Source organism: Cervus canadensis, chromosome 1 (assembly GCF_019320065.1).
Source record: "Cervus canadensis isolate Bull #8, Minnesota chromosome 1, ASM1932006v1, whole genome shotgun sequence".
NCBI lineage: Eukaryota > Metazoa > Chordata > Mammalia > Artiodactyla > Cervidae > Cervus > Cervus canadensis.
The window spans coordinates 42,308,448-42,332,211 of NC_057386.1; the positions used below are offsets into that span (position 1 = coordinate 42,308,448).

The 23,764-nt window shown below is 43.0% G+C and overlaps 1 protein-coding gene across 13 annotated transcripts in view; it reads left to right on the top strand.

Annotated features, from left to right (window-relative positions):
- The first annotated feature begins 9,725 nt into the window (after positions 1-9,725).
- RHOT1 (ras homolog family member T1) overlaps positions 9,726-23,764 on the top strand; it is a 61,552-nt gene continuing 47,513 nt past the window's right edge. For 10 of the 13 annotated variants that reach the window (XR_006271804.1, XM_043480555.1, XM_043480579.1 and 7 more), the window contains exon 1: positions 9,726-9,940. Coding sequence is in view for 9 of the 13 variants with exons in the window: in XM_043480555.1 (XP_043336490.1) it covers positions 9,865-9,940 (76 nt within the window). In the remaining 4 variants the exon portion in view is untranslated. The other 3 variants (XM_043480565.1, XM_043480572.1, XM_043480562.1) reach the window with 3 other exon arrangements.

The window sequence follows — 23,764 nt, forward strand, 5'->3', positions numbered from 1 at the left end:
TGTAATTCTTTGGTCACATGACTTCCCCAAACTGGAGCCAGAGCACAAAAATCATAAAGGTGGGAATGAAGGTTATCATTTTTGGATTCTTTGCTGTTCTTTCAAGCTTGCTTTCTTTTTAAATATTTATTTGGCTGTGTGAGTTCTTAGCTGCAGCGTGAGAGATCCAGTTCCCCGTGTGTATGCGCTCAGTCGATTCAGTCTTGTGTGACTCTTTGCGACCCCGTGGACTGTAGCCCACCAGGCTCCTCTATCCATGGGATTCTCCAGGCAAGAATGCTGGAGTGGGCTGCCATGCCCTCCTCCAGGGGATCAAACCCGTGTCTCCTGTGGCTGCTGCATTGCAGGCGATTCTTTGCCTTTGAGCTACCAGGGAAGCTCCCAGTTCCCTGACCAGGGATCAAACCCAGGACCCCTGCCTTGGGAGCCCCGAGTCCCAGTCACTGGATCACCAGGGAAGTCCCTTGCCTCGAGTTTTCTGTCAGCATATCCTTTTTCATACAGTGTGAAAAATATCAATAGCACCCTTTTCTCAGACAAAACTGGAAATCCTCCCCAGAGGAAGAACTGAAGTTGAAATGCCAGTGGATGAAGGACCTCTCACTTGGGTCTGCGCTGTGTGGGGGAAGCAGCCGCCCAAGGACTAAGCTGGAAAGACTTCCCGTCAGGGACTCTGAGGGCAGCCGCTCACCCGGTCTGGAGATGTTTCTGTCAAACATCTAAGTGATTGTTGACACGATGGCTCAGACAGTCAAGGATCTGCCTGCGACGCGGGAGACCTGGGTTCGGTCCCTGGGTTGGGAAGATCCCCTGGAGGAGGGCATGGCATCCCACTCCAGTATTCTTGCCTGGAGAATCCCCGTAGACGGAGGAGCCTGGAGGACTGCAGTCCGGGGGGGTGGTCACAGAGAGTCGGACACGACTGAGGACTGAGTGATTAAGCAGGGCACAGCAGGATTTCCGGTTCCTGGACGAACCACCTGCTAAGGAGGAAGGCACCACCTTCTTAAGGCTCACGACAGCTCCTAATACAGTTCTGTCTGTCTGTCTCTTGTTTTTCCTCCCTCAGGTACTTTTTTTTTTTTTCTAGAAAAGTTTAATTTTTTAAAAAAATTTATTTATTTTTGGCTGTGTGGGGTCTTCATGGCTGCACGGGCTTTTTTCTAGTTGCCACGAGCAGGGTGGCGGTTGCTCTCTAGTTGTGGTGTGCGGGCTTCTCATTGCAATCGCTTCTCTTGCTGCTGAGCACCGGCTCTAGGGCATGCGGGCTTCGGTAGTTGTGGCACGTGGGCTCAGGAGTTGAGGCTCCCGGCTCTAGAGCCCAGGTTCAATGTTTGTGGCTCAGGGGCTTAGCTGCCCAGTGGCGTGTGGGATCTTTTCAGATCAGGGATCAAACCTGTGTCTCCTGCCTTAACAGGCGGATTCTTTACCACGAAACCACCATGGAAGCCCCAGGAAAGTTTAATTTGAAGACTTTATTTCCTAGCTGATTATAGAGACAAATCACAAAATGAAACAATGCTGTTCTCTGGGAGCCCTCTCAGACTCCTCTGCTGTGTTGGAGGGAGAAGTCTCTTCCCTGGGGGCACCTGGGGATTTTGACAGGAAAGGGAGAATCTTCCCTGGCGTTTGCTCAGCTCCATCATCCCTACTCTGCTGAGCCGTTAGACCCAAATTCATCCTTATTCATAATTGCTCAAAACCCTAAGCACTGGATCCTTCCAGACGACTGACGCTTTCTTCCTTAATTATAAATACTTAGGTTATGCTGAAGATTTGTGATTTTTTTCTTCCTAACCAGCCATAGGCTTTTTAAGGACAAGGTTTCTTAAGCTTCAGCCTTTCATGTGCCATGATTTTTGTTACATCTTCAAATCTCCTGTACCATTTTTTACTTAATGTCTTTCTTAAACCAACTCGCTTTTCCCTCTTCATGTACATGGGCTTCAAAAGGAAACTTTAAAAAGTTGATATAAACGGAAGCCAGAATCATATGTTTGAAATGGAGATAAGCATAAATGTATGTTTCAAGGAAAACAAAACACTATAACTAGCTTGGAACCTTTGTCTTAAGTTTCTGAACTGAAGTGCTCTCTCTCTCTCTCTGGCTCAAAAGGAGATTATCAGGTATTACAGATTTGCTGAGGCTTTCATCTTGACTTAATCAGGATGGAAAGATAATAGAGAAAAGAAAGGTTTCTGTCCATAAGACTTACAGTTTCTGCTGTCCCTACACCACTTATACACCTCTTATTCTACCAGGTAATTCTAAGAGATTGGTCTGGTGCAGTATGGAAGACTGTGTTTCCTTCTGTGCTCAGTGAAAATTTTTACCTTTATTCTTCAAACTTACGGCTTTGGTCAGTGACATCTCCAGGACTCAATGTCTGGGCATTGCCACGGCAGCTTTTCTGGTACAATTAGTACCTTCCCCTCAATTAGTCACCAAGTTCTGACCCTAGCTTCTGCCTTCTCAAGGCATCTCATCTCAGCCCCCAACTCTTCCCTCTGCATCTGCGCTCTGGTTCAGACTCTCATCCCTTCTCTCCCAGATTATTTTAATTCAAGCTCCTCCGTCTCTAGTCAGGAGCCCTCTCCCCATCTATTCTCATTCTAATGTGAACTTTCCGAAATGGGAGTTAGATCATGTCACTCCCCTGCTTAAAACTCCTGGGTGCGCCTTAAAGGCTCCTAAAATAGAAAGTTCTGCTTCCCGTCTCTGCTCTCACCTACCTCTAGCCCCCATTTCCTGTCATCTCCGCAGATACAACCTCCTGCCCAGCTTCCTTGCTCTATGTCACATCATATACTTTTGCAATTGCAGTTTGCTTCGCCTGGAGTCTCTCTCTTATCCCCCTTGGCCAGAGTTGAAAACTGTTTACCCAGAGTGGATCTGGTTTCTACCAAGGGGACTGGAGTCTCTCAATGTCACTGTGTCTAACAGGGTGATGTGTGCGTGTATACCGAGTTTAGCTCAGATCAAAGCTGACGCACTAATTGTAGAAGAAGGTCCAGGAAGGTCACTCAGGCTAAAATCATGGTCATTTTCCTAGGAGCTTTATGGGGATATTTGCAGTTTTTCTGGGTTAAGGCATTGTGTTGCCTTGGAGGTTGTCTGTGAACACAGCCAGGCAGGGGGAGCAGATTACTAGAAGTGAGACAGTCACACAAGTTGTGCTGGTTTTGACTAGGGGTGGGATGGGGAGAGAAAGAGATTTAGATTATGAGATGCTACCTCTCATGAAAGGTTTTCAAAAAAGGCAGTTTGGGCTGATGGGAGAATGATTGGAGGATTCTGGTGAGAAAGATGAATGGCCAGACTCCCTTATCCACAACTTGCCTACCACGATGTCTATGTTGCTCATTACTGCTTCCTTAGAACTTAGTACAGAGCAGTGCATGTGGTGGAAAACAATAAATATTTGTTAAATCATTTTATAAACATGATACCCTACATTGTGTGCATGCTAAGTTGCGTCCTACTCTTTGCCAATCTATGGACCGTAGTCCACCAGACTCCTCTATTCATAGGATTCTCCAGGCAAGAATGCTGGAGTGGATTATCATTCTCTTCCTCAGGGGATCTTCCTGACCTAGGGATCCAACCTGCGTCTCTTAATATCTCCTGCATTGGCAGGCAGGGTCTATACCACTCGCGTCACCTGGGAAGCCCTGGTATCCTACAATAATGTCTCACTTAAAGCACTGCTATCCAAATATTTCTATTACTTTTATATAAAAGACATTAGTGTTGACATTTTACAAGAGATGATTGTACCAAAAATTAATTCCTAATCTTTAGCACATTTTCTCTTTCCTTTGTACTCTCATCTTTTATGTACATCATTTTTTTTTTTTTAGTTGCACTAGGTCTTCACTGCTCTACGTGGACTTTCTCTAGCTGCATCGAGCAGCGACTGCTCTTTGTTGTGGTGCATGGGCCTCTCATTGCGGTGGCTTCTCTTGTTGCAGAACACGGGCTCCAGGCGCCCTGGCTTCAGCAGTTGCAGCACGGAAGCTCAGTAGTTTCAGCGGGCAGCTGCAGGGCATTCAGGCTTTAGTAATTGCTGCACACGGGCTCGGCAGTTGTGACTCTAGGGTGCAGGCTCAGAAAAGCACAGGGCTAGTTTCTCTACAGCATGTGGGATCTTCCCAGAGCATGGAATGAACCCATGTGCCCTGCATTGACAGGCAGATTCTTATCTACTGTGCCACCAGGGACGTCCCATCCATGAGTTTTTAATAACCCAATTAATACCTGTGCATGCCTGCAAAAGTTCAAATTTGCAAAGGTGTGGAGGGTAAAAGTTACAGAAATACATGTTATACTTAGTTTTTAAATAGTTGTGATTGTATAAAGGGTTTTATATTCCTATTTTTTAGCTTATTTAGTGAATACTTTTCCAATGTCTTTGATAGGCATTAGTTTTTCCTTTTTTTGCCATTTAAATTTTTTTTAATATGAAAATATGATAACACATTTATAGGAGACTTGGAAAATACAGAACAAAGTTACATATAGTCCCACTATATATTAAAATTATTTTTTAAGTAGATGAATTAAGATGCCATTAGTTTTAATGACTGCAAAATTTCCAGTAATTTTATATCATACTTAATTTAGCTATTCTTCCACAATTGAATATTTTTCCACTTTCTACTATTGTATAATGATGCTATAAATAGAATATGTTTATGTAAATGGACTTCCCAGGTGGCGCTAGTGGTAAAGAACCTACCTGCCAATGCAGGAGACATGAGATGCAGTTTCCATCCCTAAATCAGGAAGATGCCCTGGAGGAGGGCATGGCAACCCACTCCAGTATACTTTCCTGGAGAATCCCATGGACGGAAGATCCTGGAGGCTACAGTCCATGGGGTCGCAAAGACTCAGACATACATACATACCAAACAATGACTTCCCAGGTGGCTTAGTGGTAAAGAATCTGCCTGCCAATGCAGGAGATGCAAAAGACGGGGGTTCAATCCCTGCGTCGGAAAAATCACCTGGAGGAGGAAATGGCAACCCCGTTCAATATTCTTGCCTGGAGAATCCCACAGACGGAGGACCTCAAAGAGTCGGACATGACTGAAGTGACTTAGCATGCATGCATAATATGTACATATATATTTCTTCTTTTAGATTATTCAAAGAGTCGGACATGACTGAAGTGACTTAGCATGCATGCATAATATGTACATATATATTTCTTCTTTTAGATTATTTGCTTGGAACATATTTACTTGTGGTAATTTCTTTCCAGATATAAGCAAATTATAATTTTACTATTGTACAGAATTTTTTGTTCTGTGGAAATGGCTTGTGGCCTAAATTTTTTTTTGAGAATCACTGGTTGGCATAGATAACAAGTCAGCACAAATTTTAATGTCTCTGCAGTAATTAAAAATTATAGTAAATGCATTTTTGTCATTCAGAGTTTACAATTTGGGCAGGCAGGCTAATCAATTTGCCCTTGGAAAGGTAAGGCAAATCAGCAAATGAATCTCAAATTTAAAAATGCAGTTGCTGGGCTTCCTTGGTGGCTTAGTGGTAAAGAATCTGCCTGCCAATGCAGGAGACATGGGTTCAATCCCTGGTCCAGGAAGATACCACAGGCAGCAGAGCAACTCAGCCTGAGTATCACAACTGCTGGGCCTTGTGCTCTAGAGCCCAGGAACCTCAACCATTGAGCCCACATACTTGCATGCCCTCAAGCCTGTGCTCTAGGAAAAGAAAAGCCACTAAAAAAAAAAAAAAAAGAAAAGCCACTGCAGTAAGAAGCCTTCACAATGCAATGAAAAGTAGCCACTGCTCGCTGCAACTGGAGAAAAGCCCGCGCATCAACACACACCCAGCACAGCCAGAAATAAATAAATAAGTAAAATTATTTAAAAAATCATGTACTCTAAAAAAATAAGTAAATATTAAAAATGTTCCATATGTTAAGTAATGTGATAAGTGTTTTATTGCATTGTCTTATTTAATTCTCAAAGAGCTCTATGAACTAATTTTGCTGATGGGGTTTTTCAGAGCAGTTATGTAGCTTGTCTAATATTGCACAGGTAACTAAGTACTGGAGATGAAATGTAGACTCCAGAGCTCATGCTCTTAACCTGGACATGCGGGAATTCAGGCCACCTAAGGGCAAGAAGGTCTGAGAGCCTTCTCAATATCAATTATCTCTTAATCAAGAGTGTTTTTACAATATTATCTGAAAGCTTGAGAAAATTCCAAAGAAAACTGGATGCAACCTCATCACCAGATGAGGCTCTTGTCTGGAAAAATGTCCCCTTAGTATGGTTAATTATAATCAAATACCTTTTTAAAGTAATGGTGCTGAATGATGTCTCTTCTGGCCAAATTAAAGAAATAGAATCCACGTCCTCTGGAGACCAATCCATGTGACTACGCAGAGGGCATGGATGTTTGACCAATGAGTCAAGAACAAGTGCATTCAAAGGTGAGATAAAAGATTTACTCTGTTATCGAGTCATTAGACTTTTCTGCTCTGCCAGAACAACTTGGCAGGAAAAGAGGAAGTCTTCCTGGAAGAAACAGAAGACAAGAGTGAAGATGGATGCCACTTTGGGTTTAATTTGAGAGACCAAAGATAGATGGATCTGAAGAGTGGGACCAATGCCAACCCATCTTATCTGGCTTCCTGCCCAGGACTGTGTCTAACTCAACCATCAGAGACCAGCCTCTCATTCCACCCAGTGTCGGTCATTTAACACTCACTGTATCTTTTACCCAACAGGCCTGCCCAGTAGCCCTGGAGCGTTCCACTGTCCTGAATCTCAGACAGAGGCTATGTTGCAAGTTCCTTCTTTGATAGGTATGAAAGATGAAGCCTCATCTCTTGGGGAAAGTACTTTGTTCAGACTTTCCAGTGTCCCCTTCACAGTTGAGGAACCATGAAGTTTGTCTTGTGAAGGCAGAACTGCTTCCCAGCATTCCAGAGGAAAATTCCACCAGTGCTCTAGATACCAATCTGTTCTCTTGGCTTCATCCAATCTACTTAATATCCAGTCATCAATCTATAATATCCCAACTGTAAATTCCACTGCCAACAACTCCATTCTCTGACTTCTATTTTGCTGCAGTGTGGGTCATGGTGTGGCTCAGTCCTCAGGCTCAGAAAGTTATACGGAAGTCACTTCTCTCACGAGTTATTTTATTTATTCAGCATTTGTGTATAATACAGACCATGTTCCAGACATTCTTTGAAGCATGTTCCTATTATATTCACTCATTTAATCTTTGTAACAATCTCATGAAGTGTTATTTCCATCTGGCAGATGAGGCTTAGAGAAGCTTAAGCAATTTGCCTGACAATGCACAGCTAGGAACTGGTAAAGCTGAGGTTCAGACTTAGGCAGGCAGATTCCAGAGTCCCTGATTTTAATCACTGAGCTACGCTGTTTGCAAGAGAACTTCAGAGTGGCCCCTGATGGATGTCTGCTAACATAGGAGAAGGGTATAAAGCTCAAGGCAAGGCAGGAGGCCAAAGCTTCAGAAGTATAGCTGATTGGGAGATGGGAAGGGATGGTAAAAAGGAAACTTACATTGCTTGAGAGGCACACTCTGGCTTGTCAGGCTCCCCACTCCCACTAATTAGGGAATGTTGCTATTTTTTTTAATACCAAACCATTAGTCCTTGCCAGTGAATAGGCAAGATGAGTTAACCTGGAGGAGGGAGAGGAGGTGGGAGATGGTAGAGCTGAAGGACCGTCAGCAATAGGAGATGGAGGGCAAGCTGCAATTTCACTCACGCCTGACCTTAATGGCACAAGTTTTGGTTCCTTGCTGGATGGAACTCCATGTACTCTCTTGAAAAAAACAATCCAGTGATGTCTGGGTAGTAGGTCTTTTTTTTCATCCTAGATGACACGGTAGCACTGGATTGCATTCTGAACGGGTGTTGTAACATTTATGTACTGTTCTACATTTGGGTCCAGTGACTCAGAAACGAACAGTGCCTTCTTAAATAAAGAAAAATCCCCCTGCCATTTACTGCGTTGGGATTCTCTTCAGTGTGAACACTTGTTCGAATCTTTGAAAGTTCTCAACTTGAAGGTTCATATGTAGAGGACTTACCATACTAAAAATTCTGAGGAATATTTTCCTCTGAAAGAGCAGGCCATCAAGCCTTGTGAAGTTCATCTTATTTGCCTCCATCCTGGAATATGACTTATTACCTCCCAGTGAGCAGAGAGTGTGTCTTTCCTGTCTTCCTTCTTATATCACAGAGTGATTTTTGGAAGGGCTTCCACCCCTATGCTCCTTAGGGATATCATATAAATAAGACAGTGAAATACTGTTGTAAACATAACAATGAATTTGCCTCAAAATCTACGGATTTCAACTTTTCAGTGAGCTTTATGACAGTAATGACCTCTGAGATTACAGACCAAGTAACATGAGTCTGGCAAATGCTTGACATATATTATCTTTATTCTTCACAACCATCCAAGGAGGTATGTACTATTATCATTATTGACATGTTACAGAAGAAAGGGCAGTCTTGGAGAAGTAACAGCCTTACTCAAGATCACATAACTATCAGGTGATGGGCTCTGGATACACCCATGCAGTTTGCCAGCATGGTCTTAACTGCTACACCAGACCACAAGGCTTTTCTTAGGAGAAAAGAGGGTTGGTATAATATATATGTCATTTCCTTTAAAAAAATTCATTTTCAGGGACTTCCCTGGCGGTCCAGTGGTTAAGATTCCACTCTTCCACAGTAGGGGGCATGGGTTTGATCACTGATCCGGGAATTACGATCCTGCATGCCAGCATACCACGGCCAAAAAAATAAAAAAATCATTTTGTAATATTTAACATAGGAAAAAAAAAAGGAATATTATGCTTAGTGTTTCTTCATTTATTCTAGATACCTTTCTATCATCTCCCACTGTATTCTAAGCTCTGTTCAAGCATTAGACATATAGCAACAAATTCCTCCGGATGGAGAAAGTCAGGAAGAAATTAAGGCAATGTTAGACAAATCAATAAGAGTTTATTATTCAATGCCACCTACATGCCCAGTACGGTGCTGGGCAAACTTATGTAAAGAAAAGTATCAGAAGACCCTGCCGAAAGTAAACCATACACAGAGAGGAAAAACATTTAGTTTGGTTACAAAGAAATGAAGCTGTTTACACTGAAAGCATAGAACCTACCTCATTATTTAGAATCATATTTTATAAGCATCCCAGGTAAAAAGCAGCTAGGATGGTGGACTCTGGGTAGTGGAAAGGGCTCGATCCTGGGAGTCAATCAGGCACTTTCTGAGGGCCTTGGCCAGTAAGCTGGGGGAATACTGCTGAAAACCTGGTAGACAACGTCGCTGCTCACCTGGAGCTTATAGTCATTCTGGTGAGAATATTCCCGCCCCGAGTCACACTGCCAAGTTCTAGCTATCTGACCTTGAGCGAGGAACTTCTCCCGCCTCTGTTTTGTAAAAGAAATGGGGTCAAGACTAGCGACTCTCTCACTCAGATTCCGGGTCCAAAGCTTATCCTGGCCGGTGTTCCCCGAGGAGGGTGGGTGAGACTCCCGGGCGATGCGCTGCGGCGCACGGCACAGCTGGGGCGCCGGGGCGGGACCGAGAGCGTTCGCGTTTCGAAACCGCTTGTCCCTCGCGGCACCCCGTCCTCCCCGCCGCCGCGGCGGAGCCGGAGGAGGCGGGGCCGGCGCCTTCCCGGCTCTCGAGTGGGGAAGCTGCTGAGGAGGCGGCGCGGCGGGCCCGGGCGGCCGAGGCTCGGGAGGGGCGGCGGGGGGAGGCTGGCAGGCGGCGCCGGTGGCGCGGGGAGAGCGGCGCGGCGGGCTGGGCGCTCGCGGCGAGAGGAGTCCGCTCCATGCCTGCGGGCCGAGGCCGGCCCCAGCGAGCCGCCGACATGAAGAAAGACGTGCGGATCCTGCTGGTGGGAGAACGTGAGTCCGCGCGCGCCGGGGTGCTAGCCGCGGCCGCCGCAGCCCTTGCCGCCCCGCTGCCCTTCCGCGCCCCCGGGCCTCCCAGCTCCTCGGCTCTTCTCTTTCGGCTGCGGCCCTCGACCTCTCGCCTCTCCCGGGCCCTCCTGAGACCTCTCTCCCTGGTCCCCACGTCGTGTTCCACCCCCCAGCCGCGTCTCCATTAGCCCCTGACGGCCCGGCCTTCTTCATCCGAAGGTCCTCGCCTCCTTTCCCATTTGGAATCGTTTCCTCTCGGGCCTCCCGGTTTCCGAGGCCGCCGCCTCTCAAGCCCTCTCGTCTTCCGTGGAGATTCCCCTGTCCCCGCCAGGCAGGTGCTGGAACAGGCAGGCAGACCGGCGGCCAGTTGGAATGGCGTGAACCGGCTCTCCTGGGGAAGCCAGGGGGAGGGCTGCAGGACTGGGCGACTTGTGGGCAAGGTCAGGTGTCTGCCTGATTTTGCGCTCGCGGACTCCCTCCTAGACATTGTAAGACGCGGAGCATTTTTTAAAACGATCTTTGCTCTTTGCATTGGAATCACTGGGTATTTTCCTCAAAAACGTATTCTCAAGTTCAAGTTATGCAAGTGTTCAATGAATGCTTATCTGAGGAGGGTCCGTCTGTTGAGAGGATTATTGTAACCCTGAAGTCTAGTTGCCCTCATCTTTTAAAACATTGTAATAGAATACAATAGAATCAAACTTGGTAGTTAATTTTAAAATAACGGGCACACGTGAGACCCAAATAGACCAACATACATGTGACACCCTACCCCCATCCCCAACCCTGAGATTCATAGATTTCACTTTTGAAGATTTAGTAAAGGAAGCATGTCTGTTCACTGACTTGGAGCCAGAACAGCAGGGACTGCTTGATATCTGTTATGCAAAGTACATGACTCAATTGGTAGGACTCAAATAAGAAAGAGGGCTGGGGAGGACTGGATTGTTTGTTTTGAAGTACATCTGGTAATGCTCTGGTTTTCCCAGGTGTCTCAGTGGTAAAGAATCCACCTGCCAAATAGGAGACACGGGTTCAATCCCTAGGTCAGGAAGATCCCTTGGAGAAGGAAATGGCAACCCACTCCAGTATTCTTGCCTGGGAAAGCCCATGGACAGTGGAGCCTAGCAGGCTATAGTCCATGGGATCACAAGAGTCAGACACAACAGTGAAAAAACAAGTTAAGGCTCTACCACTGCTTGCTTTGAAGCTTTCTCTTCTAAGCTCCCGTTCCATTCTAGACTAGCTCCTTCAGGTCACTGTGATGCTCTCCAAGGAAGAAAACTAACATACTTTTTACTGTCTTCTGTAGTGTTCTTTGCTGTTCATTGAAATCCTTGTTCACCTGCTATTGAATCAATAGAAATTTTCCTTTAGAATAAAAATTTAGAAGTAAGCTTAGCCAGACACGGTTTACTTTTTGGTTTGCAGCTGTGAATTTTAGTTTTAATTTAAACCACATATGTATTTCAGTCTGTGTTTTGCATGGACTTTCTTGACAAAGTTCAGGAAGATGATTCATGTTGATGCATTAAATGGAGCAAGGTAGGGAGAGTGAAAAGGTTGGCTTAAAGCTCAACATTCAGAAAACTAAGATTATGGCATCTGGTCCCATCACTTCATGGCAAATAGATGGGGAAACAGTGGAAACAGTGTCAGACTTTATTTTTCTGGGCTCCAAAATCACTGCAGATGGTGATTGCATCCATGAAATTAAAAGACGCTTATTCCTTGGAAGGAAAGTTATGACCAACCTAGACAGCATATTAAAAAGCAGAGACATTACTTGGCCAACAAAGGTCCATCTAGTCAAGGCTATAGTTTTTCTAGTGGTCATGTATGGATGTGAGAGTTGGGCTGTGAAGAAAGCTGAGCGCAGAAGAATTGATGCTTTTTAACTGTGGTGTTGGAGAAGACTCTTGAGAGTCCCTTGGACTGCGAGGAGATCCAACCAGTCCATCCTAAAGGAGATCAGTCCTGGGTGTTCATTGGAAGGACTGATGCTGAAGCTGAAGCTCCAATACTTTGGCCACCTCACGCGAAGAGTTGACTCATTGGAAAAGACCCTGATGCTGGGAGGGATTGGGGGCAGGAGGAGGAGGGGACGACAGAGGATGAGATGGCTGGATGGCGTCACCGACTCGATGGAATCACTGACTCGATGGACATGAGTTTGAGTAAACTTGTGATGGACAAGGAGGCCTGGCATGCTGCGATTCATGGGGTCACAAAGATTCGGACACGACTGAGCGACTGAACTGAACTGGACTGAGGGAAAGTAGTGAGTAGATGATGGGCTGAAAAAAAACTGCTGCTTGAAAGACAATTTTTTTTTTAAAGCAGTAATTCTCTCTTTTGGTTTTAGTATTGAATTTAGCAGTTACATGTAATCCTTAGTCTGTAAAGTATGTAAATGGAAATGCTATACATATGTAAGATACATGGTCAGCCTTAGGACATTTAAGTTAAGATGTTAACAGTGTTATTTATGGCAGTGGTTTAGTTGCTAAGTTGTGTCGGATTTTTGCAACCCCATGGACTGTAACCCGCCAGGCTCCTCTATCTATGGGATTTCCCAGGCAAGAATAAAGCCTTCATTTCTGAGGAAGACATTTTTCTCAAAGAGAATAGTACCAAAAGCTTTAGGCCAGATACCATATATACATGATTTTTTCCCACATTTAAGAATACTAGAAAGAGTTATACTTATTGGAAATACATAATTTCAGTTAGTTACATTAAAGGCTTGTATCCTGGGGGGAAATTATTGAAACATTACTTTTTGAGATTTAATGTATCTTGACAGCTGCTTAACCTAGCTGTAAATGCTAGATAAACAGAGTGACCAAGACTGTTTTGTTTTTTGGCCCCGCTGTGCAGCATGTGGGATCTTAGTTCCCTGACCAGGGATCAAACCCATGCTCCCTGCATTGGAAGCATGGTGTCTTAGCCACTGGGCCACCAGGGAAGTCCCAGGACTGTTTTAATACTGGTCCGATACACAGATTTATCAGAAATAATAATTCTGTTGTATTTTTAAGATGGTTCAGTTCAGTCGCTCAGTTGTGTCCAACTCTTTGCGACCCCATGGACTGTAGCAGGCCAGGCTTCCCAGTCCATCACCAGCTTCCGAAGCTTGCTCAAACTCATGTCCATTGAATCAGTGATTCCGTCCAGCCATCTCATCCTCTGTTGTCCCCTTCTCCTCCTGCCTTCAATCTTTCCCAGCATCAGGGTCTTTTCCAATGAGTCAGTTCTTCGCCTCAGGTGGCCAAAGTATTGTATTTAAGATGGTTAACTAAGGAAAATAGGAAAAGAAAAGAAAAAGGAACATTGTCCCTCTGGTTATTGTTTCTCTATCACTTGAGTACATTTTATTGCTGTTAGTGTCAGTCCCTGCACACAGCAGCAGTGTCACTCACTGAGGCTCCCAAATACTTGAGTGGTTTCAGCATTCCGTTGGCTTAACCTGTACTGTACTCTGGAGGTGAAATGGATCTTTTCTTGGCCCATCCAGAATTTGCATTCTGAGCCAACAAGGTTTTAACACTAACTAGTTGCTTAATGCCTATTGACTGCTTAGATCAGAAAAGCTAGGCTGTCTATAAATATTAAAGTGTTTATTTGCAAAGAAAGCCAAAGTATTTTTAAGTATCTTCTTTACCTTAATTATTGAGCATATTGAATACTGTTCAGGCCAAATTAAAAGTCAAATACCATTCTTTAAACAACCTTTAAAGATGCAACCACACAAAGCTTAGTTTTTCAGGTTATGACTTTTCATAATCAATTTCATTGGCCAGAATTTGCATTTAGCTAGATTTGCATTAGTATGCCTAACAAATGTTCTTATTATAGTATGAGGAATGAGCCTTATTAACCTTTTATCCAAATCATGTATCTACATTAAAAGTACACAGGATAGTCTTAGTTTTAGTGGCCTTGTTTTAGATTAAACTGAGATTTATTGGTCTTCTGGTCAAATTAATTAAGAAAGTGGAACTGTTGTCTCTTTTTAAATAAATTCGGTAGCTCTTTTTTTGTCTAACTGCTTAGTTTATCATCAAAACCTCTGCCAAACTAGCTCAAGCTTTGGTTGGCTCTGGCCTAGGCTTTTGTAACATCTCCTTAACTGGTGTCCCTGCTTCTAATTTCGTCTATTCTCCATGTAGCAGACAAGAGTCATCTTTAAAAAATATCTCAGATCTTGTTACCCAGGTTAAAAATTCTCTGATGATCCCTACTTTCGCTTAGAATAAAGGCCAGTGGACTCTTTAAAGCAGGCCTCACGAAGTCCTTCCCAGTCCAGCCCTTGCTTTGCTCTTGTCCACTCTCTCCTTGGTTTGCTTTCTCTACCGGAGGCCTCTGACCCAGGCCTTATCCCTCATCCCTTGCATAAGTGTTCACTTTTTGTTGTTGCTTGGCCTGGAAGCAAAGACCGTGGATTTGTCTACTTTATTGCCATTTCCCTGGGGCCTAGAATAGGCCTGGCACAAAGTAGGCACTCAAATAGTTGTTGAAAGAATGAAAGAGTTCAAGCTAGTTTATTTAGACTTTGTTTCCTAAACCACTCCTCTTAGTCATAAAAATGTGATCATTCTCCTTTCTTTTTTTTTTCATTCTCCTTTCTTAAAATCAAATCTGCTGTGGTTATTGTTAGGATCTGAAGGGGCAGCATTCATCCAGTCTCTTGTTCCATGTTCTTAGCTTTATTTTGTTGGGGGAGATTCCTGTGTTCTGGCAGTGCGATGTCTAGTTCATGTCTTCGCTGCCAGGAATTGTAGTCCTTGCCAAAAGAGGTCAGCTTCTCCTTGAACCAGCAGAGGCCATTTAGAGGTTTGAAGGAGTTAGAGAAAGATTCTTTAGGTATAAGAGTCAAAGAGACTTCAGGAATAAGCTAGTATTTATTTTAGAGAAAGACTTTCCGTGATCCTTTTTAAAACCACGTTACTCTCCATTCTGTTCGTTGTTAGAATGACATTTAAAGATTAAACTGCTCCAGTTTCAATTACACTGTGTCTGGGTGATAGATACTCAACACAGCATGGTACCTACTATCACCTGGGTGATTGGTCACAGGAAGTCCAGTCTACTAGGTTGGTGCAAATGTAATTGGGGTTTTGGACAGTGAATTTTAAATCATTATAGCTAGGCTCAACCACATCTTTATTAATGAAAATAGGAACCATTACAATCAACACATTTTTGCCAATGAGAAATAAGTTGATTTATTCCTGAAGCATAAAAATCCATGCTTTGGGATTCAACAAACTCTTGGAAAGCATTTTCTGCCTCGAGCTGCTTGTGAAAGTGTTTTCCCTGCAAAAAGTTGTCGAGATGCTTGAAAAAGAGGTAGTAGGTTGGCGAGAGGTCAGGTGAATATGGTGGATAAGGCAAAACTTTGTAACCCAGTTCGTTCAACTTTTAAAGTATTGGTTGTTCGACCTGCAGTCAGGTGTCGTCATGAAGATTTGGGCCCTTTCAGTTGACCAGTGCCGGCTGAGGGTGTTGCCATTTTCGGTGCATCTCATTGGTTTGCTGGGCATACTTCTCCATTGTAGTGGTTTTGCCGGGATCCAGAAAGCTGTAGTGGATCGATCAGATGGGCAGCTGACCACCAAACAGTGACCGTGACCTTTTTTTGGTGCAACTTCGGCTTTGTGGAGTGCTCTGGAGCTGCTTCTTGGCCCTGCCACTGAGCTGGTCATCGCAGGTTGTTATATACAATCCACTTTTTGTTGCCTGTCACAATCTGATTAAGAAATGGTTTGTTGTTGTGTAGAATAAGAGAAGACAACACTTCAAAACGACAGTTTTTTTGATTTGTGGTCAGCTCATGGGGTACCCACTTACTGAGTTTTTTCGCCTTTCCAATTTGCTTCAAATGCAGAATGACCATAGGTCCATGTTGAGTCCTTCAACAGCTTCTCACGTAGTCGTAAAAGGATCAATTTTGATGATGCTCTCAGTGGGTTGTTGTCAACTTCTGACGGCTGGCTACTGCGCTCATCTTCAAGGCTCTCATTGCTTTTGCAAATCTTCTTGAACCACCATTGCGCTGTATGTTCGTTAGCAGCTTCTGGGCCAAATGTGTTGATGTTGTGAGTTGTCTCCACTGTTTTAAGACCCATTTTGAATTTGAATAAGAAAATTGCTTTTTGTCTAACATTATTTCCCTAGTCTAAAATAAATATAAAATAGACAGCAAGTAATAAGTCATTAACAAAAACTCATAAAGCGAGAAATGTGCATTAAAATGGTATATAACATAACCACATTTAAGAATATATTCCAGTATCAAATGGCAGAATTCTACAGTGCAAAACCACAATTACTTTTGCACCAACCTAATACATAGTCTGTTTTGTTTATATAGAGAGCTCTTCTCTATCCTCGTTATACATGTACTGAGACTTGTTTTCTGCTGTCGTTTCTGCTCTTCTGGCGCCAGTTGGGCACTAGTGTTGATGGAGTTTGGAGGAGAGGGATAGACCACAGCATTTGTCCTTCTGCGGCTGACATCGTCTGCATATGGTTGATGAAATTTTGTTTGGAAACAGTGCTCAGCTATTTCCCCAAATGCTAAAGTTTTGCAGTTTAAAATACAACATTGTCACTCTCCTCCTCTCTTTGTATTCTAATTACAATAATTTAGGAAGAACCAACAAGACTTCTTAATAAAGAAGCAGATAAAAATGAGTAGATCCCTTTGCTGCTTGATGCATGGGGTGTTTGTTATCAAGAAAAATTTGCCGAAATGGCTTGTAGGATGGTAATTGGAACCAGAGGATGTTATTTCCACTTCATGAATATTAAGAATTTGCTGTCATTTAGAACTGGATGTTCAAAAGATCTGATGAAAAGACAAAGAAATTTTTAGCCTGGATAAATCTAGATAATTTACTCTATAGTGATGAATTATGCTTCCCATGGATGACCTACTTAGAAGCATGGAGTTTCAGACTGAACTGTAGCATATTGTTGTATTGAACTGAATCAGAAGGCCTTCTGTCCTTGGAAATAACTGTGGCCATGCTTGTAATTTTTGTAGACCAGTTTAATATTTGTCAGGCAAAATAGAGGAAGTGGAGACCATCAGATGGCTGGCTAACAAAGGATAATTTTTTTGTCCTCCATATCAATACTTATATTGTATATAATTATTAAATTTAATTATTATAAAATTGTACTATATAAAATATATATTGTATTTATATTAAATATAGATTTTAATTGATACAATAACTAGAGAAGAACTTGGGATATTATTCCTTTATGGAAATAATTTTTATTTTTTGGAGTAGTTAAAATTACATAGTGCTTATACTCATCTGATATTGTCATAGGGACTTTGTGTTTTTTTGGCCTTGACCAGGGATTGATCCGGCACCCTTAGCAGTGAAAGCATGGAGTCCTAACCACTGGACCCCCCAGGGAATTCCCATAAGGGATTTTTTGATCATAGGCTTGTTTAAATAGCTTTAAATTTCTAATATTCTAAAATATTTTTCCTTATCTTCAAGGCATTCATTTATTTCTCAATTAAAATTAACTTGAAAGTGGCCTATTTTAACTTTAAACCTGCTGCTTTATTATTTCTTTGATAGTCTCACTCAAGGTTAGGTGGGTAGACCTTAAGAGAAGCAAAGCAGCCCTAGTTTAGAGTCTCCAAAGCATTTTGAAACTAAATCATATCTGTGTAACCCTTCATTAGTTAAAGCAGCTATCATCTCACTGCTCCTCCAAATGGAAACCCAGAATGATACTAGTGAGAACACGCCTGCTTATTTTCTTCCCAATTCACTGTACTCTTGTCTCTCTCCTGCTGTTATTTTGAACTCGTTTTAAAAAAGGAAATCACTCTTGGATTTTTATGTGGAAGAGATTCATGTTCTTTGATTTTTTTTTAAAGGTCTTCTATTAGACAATTACTTCAGAAACTAGATAGGATTGTTTTACTGTGATGAGTGCTACACTGCCTCAGATTCCTCAACAGATGAGGCAGAATATGAATGAGTAAACAGAATATCACAGTCCGAAAGATAGTATCGATACAAATTTATTCCTGCTTTTCGGTAGCGGACATTTATTCCTGCTCTTTGGTACCGCTCCCCTGAGTCTGTATGATCAGGCATAAGTAAAGTTTTTAAACTGTCGCTGTCCTTCCACGGCCGCCTGTCCCCGAGCTGTCTGCTCTCCTGCCTCTGAGGCCTGCCCTGTTGGAACAGACACGGGGGCAAGAGCCAGAACGGCCCTGAAGAGCTGAGCTGTGAAAAATTCTGATTTTCTTCAAAATAGTGATCTTTCTCTTCTGAAAATATCACTGGAAATACAAAGGGTCCTTGGGGAAGCAGAAAGGGACTATGACTAAAAAAGGGTTGTTCTGAGAAGAACGATAAGAATGGGTGCACTTTAAAGGTTATGGTTGAGGGGAACTTTAAAGATAACACGGAACACCTGTTGAAGACCTGCATTTTGCTAAGGGAACCTGAGTGATGGTGATTAAGGAAAAACAAGCCCTTAGCTGTTTTAGAAACTACTAGACATTTTGATATTGTTAATTGACATAATTTTGAACATTTTGTTTAACATTTTGAGTTGAGGATTCAAGGGTAGGTTTCTTCTGAAACTGGTGAGGGCCTTAGAATGGTAGGACACAAATAAAATTTTTTAAAGATAATGAGTTGGCCAAAAAAGTTCGTTTGGGTTTTTCTGTACAATCTTATGGGAAAATCCAAATGAACTTTTTGGCCAACCCAATAATTCTAAAAAGGGGATTATGAGAAGAATCAGGACATTAAAGTAGGCAGACGTCTCAAGACCCAAGAGTGGGACTTGTTTTCGTGACCAAGGAGCATCTGAGTTGTTGCGGATCTGATTCATTTTTTTCCCATTCCTAACATAGTAGATCAAGGATAACATTACAGACCTTACAGCTGACCTTTGAGCAGCGTGGGTTGGAACTGCGCAGATCCACTTATCTGAGGATCTTTTTCAATAGTAAAGTACCCCACAATCCACAGCTGGTTGAATCCGGGGACGAGGATACAGAAGGATTGCTGATACAGAAGGTCGACTCTAAGTTACAGGATTTTCAGCTGTGCATGTGTCAGCGTCCCTCACCCCCGGTTGTCCAAGGGTCAGCTGTCTACGATACCCAGGAGAGCTCTTCAGAATGGAAGAGTTTCTGGGGACCTCTGTGCTGGCGTAGTTGTGGGGTTTAGGAGACCAGGAAAAAAGCAGGCATCTCTCTTGGGGCCAGAGAGGGCCCGAAGTTCAAAGGTCACGGGTATTGTACAGGCATTGGATCTTCTAAAAGGTTTGGTAAATATCTGGAATAAGAAGAGGGTGGCTTGGCTCATTTTAAGATAACCTTTTGTTGTTGTTTAGTCGCTAAGTTGTGTCCAGTTGACCTTTGAACAATACAGGGGTTAGGGGCACCAACCCTCTGTGCAGTTGAAAATCTGCATGTAACCAGCCCTCTGTTTACTGTTTTCCTCTGAGTGTGATCCCAAGTCGCAAATCTGCAGATTGTATAGTACTGTGGTATTTGCTATTGAAAAAATGTCTATCAAGGGGGACCTGCACAGGTCATACCTGTGTTGTTCAAGCCTCAGCTCGATTTTATCTCCATTGTGAATAATCATGTGGAATTAGGTTGGATACTATAAATGTAAAGATGAGTACTAACTTGAGCTGGCTGAAGGTTTGGAGTTGCTGGAACCCTAAACAAGGTCGTGATGAAAGGAGTCATTTAAGTTATGCAATGCTGAATGTAAGTCATCAAGTACTAGAAATTCTTGGACCCGATATTGGCTTCATGAGTCCCTCTGTATTCTTACAGATAGATGAATGTTTTTGTCAGATCACTGTCCCATACACAGTTAAAACATAACAGATACAATTTGGGGATCTGTCTGCCATTTCCAGAGTACTGCAGAGTAAGTTACCATTAATGTAACATGCACTTTTGTCTGTTACAGGCCTGTTTTCTAGCTGTGCTACATGCTGATTTAGATAAATCATAAAATATAAACATTAATAGCATCTAATCCATTTTTTTTTTTTTTTTAACTGATGGGAAAATGGAGGCCCAGAGAGAGTCAGTGACAACTCAGGGTCATCTGTTAATGGCAAAACTGGTTCCAAAATCCTGCTCCAGTGCTTGCTTAACTCCTTTAATTCAACAACACAACTACTCCTCCTCAACACAACTACTACTGATTTGTATATTTAATGTGTGCCAGGTATTGTCCCAAGCATTATGCATCTGTCATCTTAATTAATCCTTTTACCACTTCTGTAAAGCTGTTCAGTATTCTATTTTATAGATGAACGAAGTGAGACTTCGTGACTCGCCTGAGGAAACACATAGCTCTGACACCGAGATTGCAGTTCAATTCTGTCTCATTCCAAAGCCTGTATTCTTTTTTTCTTTTTTTGGTGAAATGTTTGTATAAAATGTAAAAAGATTCATATAACAAATACCCATCACCTGGCTTAATAAATAAAACATTACCAATCAGTTGAAGCCCCCTCCTCATTGTATTTCCCTCAAAGGTAACCAACCACTTTCTTGAAATTCACATATGTGCTCTTAGCCACTGCGCTCCATTTTACTAAGTGCATTTGCTAGGAGCTACAGGTTGATCAGTGAGCAAGCAAAACATGTTCTCTGCCTTTGTAGTTTCTTGTGGGTGATAGTGCAATACTTGTTTCTTAGTCTTTCTGGAGATACTCATTAGCACGTAGGACACGTCAGGTTTTTGCCAAGGAGGTCTAGGAGATCCTTCAGGAGACCACGGGTGATGTGCTGGAAGGTTGCTTAGATGTCTTTACTGATTTTTTTTTTTTCCTTCTAGGGAGCTGCTTTTATGAGCTTTTAGATTTCCTGCTACATTGAGAGAGACTTCTGGGAGGAGAAAATATTCACTTCTCTTCCTGATCTTCCTTATCTCCCCTTCCCTTTTTAAAACAGAATGATTGAGCATAGCACTCGATCCATACTTATTTTATGGCAGTTTATCTGTTGTTTTATACATTTTCCATATTATCCCCCAGAGTATCTAAGACTGAACTTTCTTAGAAGACAACTAGGTAAATACCTATCAAATAAACTGGTTAGGAGTCTGCAGAAGAAAGCTGGGCCATTAGAAGCATAATACTCTGTGTTCTTCTAGTGTTTTTCCTAGTCTGGTTCAGGCAGGGCACAGCTACGCCTGAGCGAAACTTGTACTCTTGGACAGAAATTCTGTTAACAGTGTCGCTCAGTTTTTTGAGCCATCCTTTCTTTTGAGAAATACAAAACCATCATGCTGTCTACATTCTGACAGTTTTCTGAAACTACCTGGGTGTCCTATAGTTGAATTCAATTTTGACACTGACTACCCTGGATTAGCCTCAGATCCTACAAATTAAGGGGCAAGATCCCCAACAAGATCACCTTAACTTTTTAGTTTCCACCTGCAAGTGGGGTCCCCAGACTATCCACACTTCTTTCTGGCTGACTGCAATTAGGGGCTTCCCACAACCCCTTGGGTTCGGTAATTCACTAGAAAGACACACAGAACTCAGGACAGTGCAGTGCTTAAGATTACGCAGATGAACAGCCAGATGAAGAGGTACCTGGGAGAAGGTCTGGAAGGGTCCTGAGCTCAGGAACTTCTGTTCCTGTGGAGTCAGGGTGTGCCACCTTTATGGTTCATTGATGTGTTCACCAGCCAGCAAGATCCCTGGAGCTTTGATATGTCCAGAGTTTTCATACAGGACTTCAATAGGTAGCCCCTTCATTGAACTCAGTCTCTAGCACCCCACCCCCACTTCCCCAGAGGTTTGGGGTGGGGCTGAAAGCTCCAACCCCCTAATCACATGGTGGTTTTTTCTGGCGGCTGACCCCTATGCTGAAAGCTGTCTAGGCCCTCCCTTCTCCCTTCCCCTTTAATAAGTCACCTCATTAGGACAAGCTGAAGCATGGTTGAAAGAGACTAACAAAGGACACTCCTTTCACTCAGGAAATTCCAACGGATTTTGAAGATGTGCCAGGAACTAGGCATAAAGACCAGATGTATTCTTTATTGTATCACATCCTTCTTTGCTGGTTGTGATTTTGGGATTTTGCTGGTGGGCCAATGGTTAAGAACCGCCTGCCAATGCAGGAGACAGGGATTCGGTCCCTGTCTGGGAAGATTCCACATGTTGTGGGGCAGCTAAGCCCGCGCACCACAATTACCGAGCCCATGCTCTGGAACCTGGGAGCCACAACTGCTGAAGCCCTAGAGCCTGCACTCCGCAACAGGAGAAGCCCCTGCAAAGAAGTCCACACAGCGCAACTAGAGAAAGCCTGCATGCAGCAGTGAAGACCCAATGCAGCCGAAAATAAGTGGATAAAAAATAGCTATAATTTCAACATTAATTATTTTTTTACTAAAAAGTTGAGCAAAGTAACTTTAGAATTTTTTTTTTTTGATTGCCTCAGCAGTTTCCTGCTATTCACAACTCTTCAGTTACTCTTAAGACAAGCTTTGAATGGGAGAGTTCCAGGAGCTCTGAAGGGTAGACCTGATTTCCCAAAAAGCAGTGCTAAAGCTACAGCAATACCACTGTGTTTGGGGCAAGGTGAAATTAAGTTATGTACCTCAGTCTGGTTGATGTGCTAGAGGTTCTGCTCTCCTTTACAAGTATAAAGTTAGAAAATTCCATTCAGTGTTTTCAAATATCTGGTTATTGTGTTAATGCAGACTCATAGATGTTAAGTGTATTAATATTTTCTATTCGTAACAGTCTGATATGAGTGAAATGGCTTAGGAGTAGTTCAGAGGAGGAGGGGGAAGGCTTCAATAGCCCCAGGATGTCAGATCACACGAATTGTGAGGTAGAATTTGAGCTGTCCCTCAGTTCAGTTCAGTTGCTCAGTCGTGTCTGACTCTCTGCAACCCCATGGACTGCAGCACGCCAGGCCTCCCTGTCCATCACCAACTCCCAGAGTTTACCCAAATCCATGTCCATTGAGTTGGTGATGCCATCCAACCAATCTCATCCTCTGTCATTCCCTTCTCCTGCCCTCAATCTTTCCCAGCATCAGGGTCTTTTCCAATGAGTCAGCTCTTTGCATGAGGTGGCCGAAGTATTGGAGTTTCAGCTTCAACATCAGTCCTTCCAATGAACACTCCTAAAGGACTGATCTCCTTTAGGATGGACTTGTTGGATCTCCTTGCCACCCAAGGGACTCTCAAAAGAGTCTTCTCCAACACCACAGTATAAAAGCATCAATTCTTCGGCGCTCAGCTTTCTTTATAATCCCAACTCTCACCTCCATACATGACCACTGGAAAAACCATAGCCTTGACTAGAGGGACCTTTGTTGGCAAGGTAATGTCTCTGCTTTTTAATATGCTGTCTAGGTTGGTCATAACTTTCCTTCCAAGGAGTAAGCATCTTTTAATTTCATGGCTGCAGTCACCATCTGCAGTGATTTTGGAGCCCAGAAAAATGAAGTCTGACACTGTTTCCACTGTTTCCCCATCTATTTGCCATGAAGTGATGGGACCGGATGCCATGATCTTAGTTTTCTGAATGTTGAGCTTTAAGCCAACTTTTTCACTCTCCTCTTTCACTTTCATCAAGAGGCTCTTTAGTTCTTTACTTTCTGCCATAAGGGTGGTGTCATCTGCATATCTGAGGTTATTGATATTTCTCCCGGCAATCTTGATTCCAGCTTGTGCTACCTCCAGCCCAGCGATTCTCATGATGTACTCTGCATATAAGTTAAATAAGCAGGGTGACAATATACAGCCTTGACGTACTCCTTTT